Source organism: Serinus canaria, chromosome 25 (genome assembly GCF_022539315.1).
Source record: "Serinus canaria isolate serCan28SL12 chromosome 25, serCan2020, whole genome shotgun sequence".
In the NCBI taxonomy this organism is placed as follows: domain Eukaryota; kingdom Metazoa; phylum Chordata; class Aves; order Passeriformes; family Fringillidae; genus Serinus; species Serinus canaria.
The window spans coordinates 15,584,660-15,596,154 of record NC_066338.1 but is presented as its reverse complement, the minus strand read 5'-3'; the positions used below and the strand labels follow the sequence as shown (position 1 = coordinate 15,596,154).

Here is an 11,495-nt window from a genome sequence, read left to right as displayed (position 1 = left end):
AGGACTGAACCATCGAACTGGGTATAGGGTTGAAATAGGGAGAAGCATCACAAAACAATACAAAACAGGGAAGATAACTCAATTGGGAACTGAACACACACCACAACATCTCACTCTTTTTGTTTTAGAAAAAACAAAATTAAAATTGAGTCTTTAAAAGCTGATTTCGGAGCTCGTCGATGCTTGGTCGCGGGCATCGTCGGTGGGTCTGGAGACTGCAAACCATTGAGGAATGGGTGAGATTGAAAGAGGTTGCATCTCCTCATAATAGAAAGTCTCTTGGTTAGAGCTTGTAGCTGGAGGGAGGGAGACGTGGTTCACTTGTGGTGCGGCGGTGGACAGAAGACAGAGGAGCAGTTCATAAATCATTGAGAAACACAAGATGACACACAAAAGGTTAAAAATGATAAGAATAATGGAGCAACAAACTTAAACTGGCGAATCGGGTTCTAACTGAAACAAACGAAGAAAATAAGTTAAAACCGAGGGCTCTGGGGTGGATGGTTCAGCCTGGGGGACACAGGACACGACATGGACTTTGCGTTTTCTCCTCAGGGCGGACTGGGTCACCTGAGGGGTGACCCTTGGTTTGTGTGCCTTCCCTGGGAGGAAGGGTTTTACCCACTTTGAGGGGACCCATTTGAGCCCGGCGGGGGTGGACACGCGTGCGTATCCACGACCCCATGTTACCAGGTTAAATGGCCCCTCAACCTTCCAGGTTTCAGGGTCGGAGATGGTGAGGGTGTCTGTGAGGTGCAACTTGAAAGGGGAGGCACACAAAGCAGATGTTATCATTGGCAAAGTCTCATTTGGTGAAGTTGTCGTGTCCGGTGATGATAACTTATTGGGTGGGTTGGAATGGGCAAGGGTGTGGGAATGGGGTCCCCTCCCTGGATTTTTGGGGCTGATGTTAAAACTTCCCACTTCATTTTTATCCTTGCGCAGGGGGGAACTGCGCTCGGAATTCAGTTTTTTTGTTGGTTGTCTTTGGATGCTGCCTGCTCCTTGCGGAACTGGAAAAACTGTTTCCGCAAGGGGCAGTCAGGCATCCAGTGTTCTGGGTTGCCACACAGGTGGCAGTGTCCTTGGCTGGGCCTCTTGCTTTTGGGTGACGTCGGCTGCTGCTGGGCGGCCATCACATCGCTGTTGAAATTTGTTGTTTCTGCGAATGACACGCGACGGCTTGGAGGTGGAGTTTTTGGATCCTCCTTGGCGAGGGATGGTGCCTTTTTCTGGCAAGCTTCGATCATTGATTGGATGGTTGGAGGAGGATGGACGGGAAGGCTGAGGATGACTGCTTTGCAGACAGCGTTAGCATTGGCATTAGCCAATTCTGTTAGGATCTCGAGTTGAGCGCTCTTCGCTTGGACTTGATGGTCGATTGCCCTGCGGAGACGCTCGACAAAAACCATGAAAGGTTCCCCTGGCCCCTGATGAATTTTGGTGAAAGTGGGCTCCTGGGCAGTAGGGCGGAGCGCTAAGAATGCCCGTTCAGCCATCCTTGCACTCTCCCGAAGCGCTTGACGGGGGATATCTCTAGCTTGAAAAGCTCCGTCGGCCCAATTCCCAAGACTGACCAATAGGTCGGTGTAAACCGTTTCACCACCGAGGGTTGTGGCAGTTTGGGGATTCTCCCACAATTGTGGAAGAATGTCCCTGATTCCCTTTTTCCATGCCTCCTCCCACACTAAGAATTCAGTGGGGTTGAGGAGGCATGAAAAAAGCGTCCGCAAGTCGGCGGGTACAACATCAAATTCTAATAAAGAGGCCCGAAGGAGTCCCCGGAAGTATTCACTCTCCCGGGAAAACTCTCTTTGGGCCTTGCACAACTCCCTAATGGTGGAATGGGGGAATGGGGTCCATTGCGCTCGGGAGGGCCCTACGCTTTCTTGGTGGTAAGAAACAGGAGCGGCAGTTATTAAAGATGGCACAGTAAAATCTGAGTGGTCTTGATCTCCACTCCCAGAAGTCAGGGCGTGGGAACTGGGAGGCGGGGCGTGGGAACCCGAAAGCCAAGGGGAGGGGTCAGGTGTGGGAACCAGGGCGGAGCTAGGAGGTGGAGTTGATGGAGTTGGCTCCGCCTGAGGGGCGTGTTCAAAAGGCGGGGCTTGGGAAGGAGGAGGGGAAAGGGGCGTGTAGGAAGGCGGGGGAATGGGAGAAGAATTAACATAATTAGGGGCGGGGTTATAGGAATGGGAAGGGGAGGAGAAAGGGTTGGCGGGAGAAAGGAAAGGATTATGGGGAGAAGAAAAACTGATGGCAGGAAAAGCCATGCGGTCACCGCCATTTTGGGCTCCATGGGAGCCATTTTGTGAAGAGGTCTGGGGGCTGCTGCCCTCTGAAACTGCAAATCTAACTTTGGGATGTACAACTGGGGACTCGGGGGAAAAGGAATCGGGGGATTGGAGAGAGCTCTCCGAAGTCTGGCCAGGACTTTGGAGGCGGGGGGTCAGGGAACCCTGAGGAGAGCCCGGCGGGTGGTAGGAAGCCGGCGCGGTGCTCTCACGGGCTGCTCTCCTAAGGGTTCTGCTATTCTCAGGGAGAGAAGGGGTGGGACAAGGGTCTGGAACACGGGGGTAGGGAGAACACGAATGGGGGGGTGGTTGTTCCTTCAATTTCTGTTTTTCGCTAAGAGCTGTAATGATTTGGAAGGTCCAATAAATTAATTTTTTGTTTTTTGATCTCCCTTTAGATTCGAATTGTGCTAATTTGTCTCCAACTGAATTCCAGAATTTTATTTCATTAACTAAATCCGGGAGATCTCTGGAAATTGAATGAACAACCATATGATTAAATCTTTTAACTCCCGCTTAACAATTTTAACATTTCTACTTTCAAGGGTACCCACAACTTGGTAATAAACTCTTTTCTGGGGGACAGAGAGTTTGCAACCCATCTCTGCCCTGCAAAAACGAACTTTCGGAGTGAAACGAAAAAAAACGCTAACAAAAAACCCCAACGGCTAGCCCCAACCTCACCGAGCCCAGGGCGAAACCTCGACTCGACCGGATGAAACCGGGAGATAAGGCAGGGGGCAACTCTCGAAGTTGGGAAGCTGGAGTTACTCACCCCTTACTAGCGGGAAAGCAGGGAAAAAAAAAAATCCGAAGTCCGCGGCTTCGATCCCGGATCGGCTCCTGGGTGCGGGGAGGTGTCGATCCGATCCCTGTCCGGAGCCGTACCCCTAAAATGGGGTCTGCTCCCGAGGCAGGGTAGTTTAACGACCACGGAGCAAGCGGCAGACGATGAAGAGGAGGCGAAACTCCTCTCGAGGCTGCTGACTCCTGCCGCGGGGCGAGGGGGTCTTCTCTCGCCGAACGGTGGGCGCCAAACTGCCACGCTGCTGCGTTGAAAGCACTTTCCTCCCGTCCGAGCCGGGGGGAAGGCGGCCGGGGCTAGGTCGGAGCACAGCAACAGCTAGCAGCTAGGGGCACTACCCGGAGCCGTCAGGGACGTCCGGGCTGCGCCTTCGGCAGAAAGCAACAGTATGGAGAGGAGCGGCAAGGCAGAGAAGCCGGAGAGAAAAGAGGGTCTTAACACGCCCGGTGTAGCCCAGTGGTTTTAATGTATTCCCCACCGTGTCCAGGCGGGAAAAGACGGGACAAAAGGGGGAGAAGCAGTATATAAAGGGGTGTACAAGAACCAATCGGGGGAAACTGAGGAGGGGAATTCAACATGACTGACACCGGTGGCAACAAGTGATACACGAACAAAGGAAGGGCTCGGGGCACCTGCCCAATCACCCCCTGTGGAAGGGAGAAGTTTCTGGAAGGATGGGGGGGTTTCGGAGATGAACGGGGCTCTGGAGGAGGGGAAAGGGGCAGTTGCCAGGGGAACGGGGGTGGAGACAAGGGCTTGGCAGCGAGCCCAGACAGGGAGGATACCATTTGAGGGAAAGGGGGAACCAGGACTGAACCATCGAACTGGGTATAGGGTTGAAATAGGGGGAAGCATCACAAAACAATACAAAACAGGGAAGATAACTCAATTGGGAACTGAACACACACCACAACACTTCCTGAAGCCCTGACACTGCTGATCCTGCCTTGCTAGAGTCCAGGGCAGCCAGGGAGGATCCCAGGACAACAGAAACCAGCCCGGGAAGCAGAAAATAAATGTATTAATGGAAGGGGACTGCTGTGTGTGCCTGGTTGACTCTGGAACTGGCATCCTTCAGGTGCTCTCCAGCTGGCATGTCACTGGGGCTCCATCCCACCTGCTGCCCCCTCCCCCTGCTCCCCCATGGCTGCTCCACCTGATGGAACCTGAACCCCCAAACCTGACCCCTGGCCCAGGTGAGGGTGGAACCCCTGAACCTTTGCCCACATGAGGATGAGACCCTTGACCCTTGGCTCAGGGCTGACAACCTTGACTCTGCAGAAGTGAGGGTGAGCCTCCTGACCCTTTGCCCAGGTGAAGCTGAGCCCCCTGACCCTGTGCCTAGGTGAAATTTAGCCCCTTGACCCTGTGCCCAGGTGGTTTATCCCTCTGACCCTGTGCCCAGGTGAAGCTGAGCCCCCTGACCCTGTGCCCGGCTGAGGGCTCCCTGACAGCGATGGCTGAGGGCAGGCGGGCCCCTCCCGCCCCTCACCGGCTCCTCGGTCCTCGCTCCCGCGCCGTCCCCGCCGCCCCAACGGCCCGGTGCCGGTGCCGGTGCCGAGGCCGGCCGTTCCCCGCGGGGCTCCCCGCGGGGCTCCCCTCAGGCCTGCAGCCATCTTCGGCCCTCGCCGGCGATGCGGCGGGCGCGGCCCGCGCTGCCGCTGCTGCTGCTGCTGCTCGCGGGGCCCCTGCCCGCGGGGGCGGCCCCCACCGACCCTGCGGACGGTACCGAGACCCAACGGGGCCCAGCGGGGCCGGGCCGGGGCAGAGGGGTCGGGGAAGGGGGCAGCGAACAGGGAAGAGCCGGAGCGGGGCGAGGGGCGGCGGAAAAGTCTATCGTTTATACAGAAATCTGGTGAATTCCGTAAAGCAGCGGCGACTGAGCGCACTTTACCTCAAATCTATACACCAGAAATACACCTTAGTTAGCTAAATACGCCGTATTTACATGGGCTGAGAAAGTCCTGGGATCCCCAGACACTGGGATCTGTGAGGGAGTGAGTCCTGCAGAACAGAGAGCCCTGGAATGGTTTTGGCTGGAAGGGGGAGACCTTACAGCCGCCCAGTGCCATCCCTGCTATGGTAAGGTCATCGTCCACCAGCCCAGGCTGCTCCCAGCCCTGTCCAGCCTGGCCTCAGACACTGTCAGGGATCCAGGGGCACCCACAGCTTCTCTGGGCACCCTGTGCCAAGGCCTCACCACCCTGGCAGGGAGGAATTTCTTCCCAATATCCCTCTAACCTTCCCTCTGGCAGTTGTCCCTTGTCCTGGCACTCCAGGCCCATTTATGCGGTCTCTCTCCATCTCTCCTGCAGCTCCTTCAGGCACTGGAAGGCCACAGTTAAGTTAGCCCGAAGCTTTTTCCTCCAGGCTGAACAATCCCAATTCTCCCAACCTTTCCTCACAGATCTGCTCCATCCCTCTAAACAACTTGGTGGCCTTGTCTCCAACAGGTCTATGTCCTTCCTGTGCTGTGGTGATGCTGGAGTTATAAAAATCCAAACCCAAAACAAATTTAAAAGAACCAAAAAAGCCACCACCAGCAGCAACAGAAAAGACCCACCAAAACCCCAAAACACCCACAAAAACAAAAAAAGCAAGCAAAAACAGAAAAAGAAGACCAACCCGTAAACCCACAGCATCCACAAACGCTGCCCCAAAAGCTGAGCTTTGCCCTCAGGCTCTCTAAGGAGCCCATTGTATTTTGCAGAGTGTCAGCAGCAGCTGGCGGTGGCCCGGAGCGTGGCGTCCTGGATCGTGGGGGGCCATGAGGCCCCGGAGGGCGCGTGGCCGTGGGTAGTGAGCCTGCAGGTGCTGCGCGGCGGCGTCCGCTTCGTGCACCTGTGCGGCGGCGTCCTGCTGAGCCGGAGAGCCGTGCTGACCGCCGGCCACTGCGTGGATGGCAGGACGTACGTACTGGCGTGACCCCTGGCACCACAGCCGAGCCCCCTGGGCACCACAGCTGAGCTCCCTGGGCACCATGGCTGAACCCTGGGCACCATGGCTGAGCTCCCTGGGCACCACGGCTGAGCTCCCTGGGCACCACAGCTGAGCCCCCTGGGCACCATGGCTGAGCTCCCTGGGCACCACAGCTGAGCCCCCTGGGCACCATGGCTGAGCTCCCTGGGCACCATGGCTGAGCCCCCTGGGCACCATGGCTGAGCTCCCTGGGCACCATGGCTGAGCTCCCTGGGCACCATGGCTGAGCCCCCTGGGCACCACAGCTGAGCTCCCTGGGCTCAGGGAGGAGGCTGAGGGCACCTGAGTTGTGTCACAGGGTGGCCAAAGGGGCAGAGCACAGATTGTCCCCCTGGGCACTGAGAGGCCCCTCCAGTGCTGTGTCCAGTTCTCCCCTCACAGCAAGGAAGGCATTGAGGGGATGGAGCATATCCAGAGCTAGGAACAGAGCTGGGGAAGGGGCTGCAGCACTGACTGTAAAGATCTCCAAGATCATCAAGTCCAACCTCTGCCTGATCCCCACCTTGTCACCAGGCCAGAGCACTGAGAGCCACCTCCAGTCATTCCTTGGACACTTCCAGGGATGAGGACTCCACCAACTCGCTGGGCAGCCAACATCAGGAATAGTCAGTCAGGAATCATAAGTCAGCATCAAGAAATCTTGGCTGTGCCCTTCTGGCCTGGGCCAGAATTACCTGTGTTGCTTCCAATTAAGGGCTGTTTGGTTTTGATTAATAGAATCGCAGAATGAGACACTGGATGAGATCTTCTCATCCCACCCCTGACTGGGCTTTTCCAGCTCTGGAGCAGGAGGACCCTCTCCCATGCCAGGTTTTCTTCTCCCTTCCCCAGCCCACTCCCCCAAACTAGTTTGGGTTGCTTTGTTCCACAGAGCTCTGATTTTTCTAGTTAATGGAGTTTTAACCACTAAAGTTCACCACAAAATGTTGTGATATTTAGGTTACAAACACTCCAATTTACCAGTTTTAACACAATTTCTTTTTTTTTCTTGTTGATCAGAACAAACAATTTGGCACTTAAGAGGTTTTTTTTGACAATGTGGCAATAACTCCTCAGAACAGATTTTTAACTGCACTTATAGCAACTCTGGAGCATTTCAGCTCCCAGCACTAATCTCTTTTCCAACCTTTACCACAGTTGCACAATCTGCATCTGTCAACATAAACTGTTGACTCAGCCATGACCTGGGGGAAAGTGAACTGTGAAATCCGTGAAACTTCGATTTTGTCCTTTATCAGGACTTTGTTACATCAGCTCCTTGTTTGCATTTAACAAACATTTGCAATATAATTTATCTTTAAATTATCAATTTAATTTTTACCTTAATTTTGGAGACTAATTTGAATTTTATAGCTCATCCCAGGCCAAATTCAAAACTTCTTATTTAATAAAGGGTTTTTTTAAAATATACCCGACTAGAAATTAGATCTGAATGACTCTACCCCTATCTATAAATTTAATATTAACTTGGTAGTCATTCTTTTACTTCTAGTTAATGTGTTTCCCAGGTCTAGGTACAAGTGGAATCTTTGTGGGGGATGAGCCTCCTTCCTTTATCCAAAATAAAACCATGTTTTCAGCTTTTTCAGACTATTATCTCCTGGTGGCCTCTGCTGAGATGGGATGAGAGATAAAATCTGGGTGTCATCTTAAATCCTTAATCTGAATTTTCCTTAACACTAATAGGCAAAGGGAGTGTTCACATGGGCAGAATGGTAATGAGGAAAATTTGTTCTAGGAAACATTTACTCTGGAATTTTCAATGTATATTCCTAAAGGTGCATAAGCAAAAGAAGACAGGGATAAAGAGGATAATGGAAGAAATTTCTCCCTGTGAGGGAGGCCCTGGTATAGTTTGCCCAGAGAAGCTGGGATCCCTGGAAGTGTCCAAGGCCAGATTGGATGGGGCTTGGAGCACCCTGGGACAGTGGAAGATGTCCCTGCCATGGCAGGGGTGGGATGAGATGAGCTTTAAGGTGCCTCCAATCCAACCCATTCCTGGATTCCACAGCTCTGTGAAAACAATCGGTGAAACTGATGTCAAACCCATGTGAATTCTCCCACAGGGATCCGTGTTCCTGGCGAGCCGTTCTGGGCGTGCACAACCTGCAGAAGCACAGCCGCCACACAGCAAGGAGGAGGATCAGGAGGATCATCGTGCACTCGGAGTTCAAGAGGGAAACCTTTGAGAACGACGTGGCAGTGTTCGAGCTGAGGTCGGCGGTGCGCTACAGCCTCTACATCCAGCCCGTGTGCCTGCCCCCAGCTGTCCTGGTGCAGCCCCTGGAGAACAGCTCCGACTGCTACATCACCGGCTGGGGACGCACCACCGAGAAGGGTACTGGGCTCTGCCCCTGCTGGAACCCTCCTGTGTCCATCCTCACCCACTCCAGCTCCCCGGGTTTATAAACTCTCTTTGCACTTGGATCTTAGAGGCCTTTCCCGACCTTTCAAGGGGGAATGGCACCAATCTGAGAGGACAGGTTCAGATTAGATATTGGGAAGAAATTCCTCCCTGTGAGGGAGGTGAGGCCCTGGTACAGACTGCCCAGTGCAGCTGTGGCTGCCCCTGGATCCGTGTAAGTGTCCAGGGTCAGGCTGGATGGTGCTTGGAGTAACCTGATAGTGGAAGGTGTCCCTTCCCATGGCAGGGGGTTGGAACTGGATCATCTTTAAGGTTCCTCCCAACCCAAAACATTCTGTGATTCTAACTGGATTTGCTCGGGTTATGGTGTCCCCACACGACATTTAACTCTACAGTGAGGATCTGCTCTCAGGGGTTTTCCGTCACAAGCAGGTTAGACCCACACAGCTGTAACCACAGGAATAGATTTCCCAGCCTTCCTTCCAAGTATAACATGAAAAAAAGGAAAATAAACTCAGCCGATTTCAGATTCATGGTGCAGGTCAATGTGGGCTGCTGGAAACAGCTATTATATTGAAAAGCAACAATTCTGATGCCACATGTTGTGAACTGAGGGGCTCCCATGGGATTTATGAATGACTACACCCCCTCCAATTCTCTCTTTACTCCCACTGGGCACAAATTCAATGCCAGTTGGTGTGTAGGAGTTTTGGGGTCAGCTGAGATTGTATGAACCTGTTTGACAAGTCACCTCTGACATTTTGAACAAGGCAGGTATGTTATCATTGATGCTTCTTCTGAGGAAGAATTGCAAAATCTACATCAAACTCAAGTCTTCAAACCTTTAAGTCACTCAAATTCCAATCCATTGGCAACAGGCAGGGTCTGTGTCACGTCCATGTCTAAACATGTCCAGGAACACACCTAGGCTGGCAAAATGAAAAAAAAAACCCACAGTAAAATTGCTACACACCCCAGCATATTTAACCTCTTTAAATTCTGTCTCCTTTCAAGGTAAAATCTCACCTGTGCTAAAAGAAGCCCATGTGGGAATCCTCCCTCCCAACCTGTGCAACAGCTCTGAAGGCTACGCGGGGCTCATGAACAACAAAGCACTCTGTGCTGGCGTCTGGGCTGGAGGCACCGACACCTGCCAGGTGAGAAGGGAGGTGGTGCCCCACCTGCCTCAGTGGAACTCCCAAGCCAGAGGCTCGGCAGCATCGTGATTTGTAGCATGATTAATTAAAACAGCAGAAATACTAACTGGAAAACATGTCAAATGCAAAGGAAGCATCATAAAAGGGTTGGGACAATGATTGCAAAGCAAAAACATACACAAAGAATTTGGTGATATTGGAAAGATGACTGGGATACTTGAACAAAGAGGAAGGATAAAGAACACAACATATTTATGCCACTAAGGTGTCAGTAGATTATATATGAGACAGAACATTGGACACTGGACCATGCAGTGTGTGTGAAGCACATGTATGTCTCACCTGTTCTTATGCACTGGACACAGATAAGGCTCGGGGATGTGGTTCAAGGATAGGGCTCTAGGAAGTGGCTCAGGGATGTGGCATGATTTTCATTTAAATTCTGAGCAATCACCACCTCTTTCTCGGAAAAGCCAGTTCTCAGGTCCAGAGCACTGGCAGAAGCTGCAGCACCAGCTGGGACACAGACATTACTAATTAAACCCCATAATGTATCCTAAGTGCTTTGTCTGATACACTTCCTGCTTCTCTCAGCAGTTTTCCCTGAGCAGGTGACACGGCCAAGACCACAGGATGTGTGTTCCTTACTGTGTCACTTGGAGCTCCCACACTGTGTGGACAAATTCCCCAATTAAGTGAGGAATGAAGGTTTAGGTTTAGGCATGAAAAGGTGCAGAGAGAAAACAACAGAATCTGAGTTAAAAGATACTCAGATTACTTTTAGCTCAATTAACAGAAGCAGTGCAGGCCTAGGGCTCTGGTCAGTGCAGTCTTGACCAGAATCAGGAGGAATTTCTCTATGGAAGGGGTGGTCAGGCATTGGAAGGCACTGCCAAAGGAGGTGGTGGAGTCCCCGTCCCTGGTGGTGTCCAAGGAACAGCTGAACGTGGGTGACAGCACTCTGGTCTGGTGACAAGATGGGGATCAGTTTAGACTTGATGGTCTTGAGGGCCTTTCCAACCTCAGGGATGCTGATTCTGTCTTTCAGCAACACCAGATTGACCTTGAGTTGTCCATGTGCTACTGCCCACATGTTACTGTCACTGTGACTGTCCAGTTAACTGAACTGCTCAAAATAAATCTAAAAAATAGACTGATTACTGCCTGAAGTGTTTCCTGGAAGGAATCCCTTACATGCTACTGGTTTTTGTGGTGTTCATTTGTAGGGTGACAGCGGGGGCCCCTTGGTGTGTTACCACCCTGACACTGACAAGTACTTCCTCATTGGCATCGCCAGCTTTGGGGTGGGCTGTGGCCGCCCCAGATACCCCGGGATCTACGTGCGCCTGTCTCAGTACAGAAAATGGATAAAAGCAAAACTCCTGTTGACTAACAAGACTTGGAACCCCCTGAGCACCACATTCACCATCCTCCTGACTCTGGTACACACAGTGCTCATGCGGATTTTGTAGAGGGGAATCCAGCGTGTGGTCCTCATGGAGGTCTGTCCTGCCTGGAAAAGCTTGGAGAAACCAGCTCCCTCCTGACTGACAATAAATCCAAGAGCCAAAGGATGTGCACTTACTTTTTAGGAGTCATGTCTGCCATTGTATTTTTTGTTTCCTGCCTCTGAAATCCACACTGACAGGAGAGGAAACAGTTAACAGCCTTGGCACTAATAAGACAGAAATGTTATCGACTGGAAACACTTTCTTCCCACCCTATTTCTGTGCTTTTTCAGCCATCAGAAGGTTAAATACACTCAGTGACGCCACTAGGGTCTGGGGAGGGCAGATGCTCCCTCTGCCGGGTAAAAACCAGCAGAGCACACTAAGGTTTTAATTAACCATTTAATTAACCAAACATTACCTGTGGCTCAGCTTATTGAAAACTAA

At 52.1% G+C, this 11,495-nt stretch overlaps 1 protein-coding gene across 2 annotated transcripts; it reads left to right on the top strand.

The window, feature by feature from the left end:
• The first annotated feature begins 4,733 nt into the window (after positions 1-4,733).
• TMPRSS12 (transmembrane serine protease 12) lies at positions 4,734-11,184 on the top strand. 2 transcript variants are annotated; one of them, XM_030230405.1, is made up of 5 exons: positions 4,734-4,824; positions 5,810-6,008; positions 8,145-8,416; positions 9,458-9,600; positions 10,827-11,184. In XM_030230405.1, the coding sequence occupies exons 1-5, from the start codon at positions 4,734-4,736 to the stop codon at positions 11,070-11,072; spliced, it is 951 nt and encodes a 316-aa protein (XP_030086265.1). In that variant the 3' UTR covers positions 11,073-11,184. The 2 variants fall into 2 exon arrangements, 1 of the variants encoding a protein (XP_030086265.1); XR_007779784.1 differs by lacking the exons at positions 4,734-4,824; positions 5,810-6,008; positions 9,458-9,600; positions 10,827-11,184 and adding an exon at positions 7,648-7,793 and having other exon boundaries at positions 8,145-8,236.
• Positions 11,185-11,495: the final 311 nt, after the last annotated feature.

Coding starts and splice junctions, on each gene's coding strand:
- TMPRSS12 (XM_030230405.1), top strand. CDS start 4,734: ATGCGGCGGGCGCGGCCCGCGCTGCCGCTGCTGCTGCTGCTGCTCGCG. Junction 8,417..9,457: donor GGGACGCACCACCGAGAAGG/GTACTGGGCTCT, acceptor TCTCCTTTCAAG/GTAAAATCTCACCTGTGCTA. Junction 9,601..10,826: donor GAGGCACCGACACCTGCCAG/GTGAGAAGGGAG, acceptor GTTCATTTGTAG/GGTGACAGCGGGGGCCCCTT.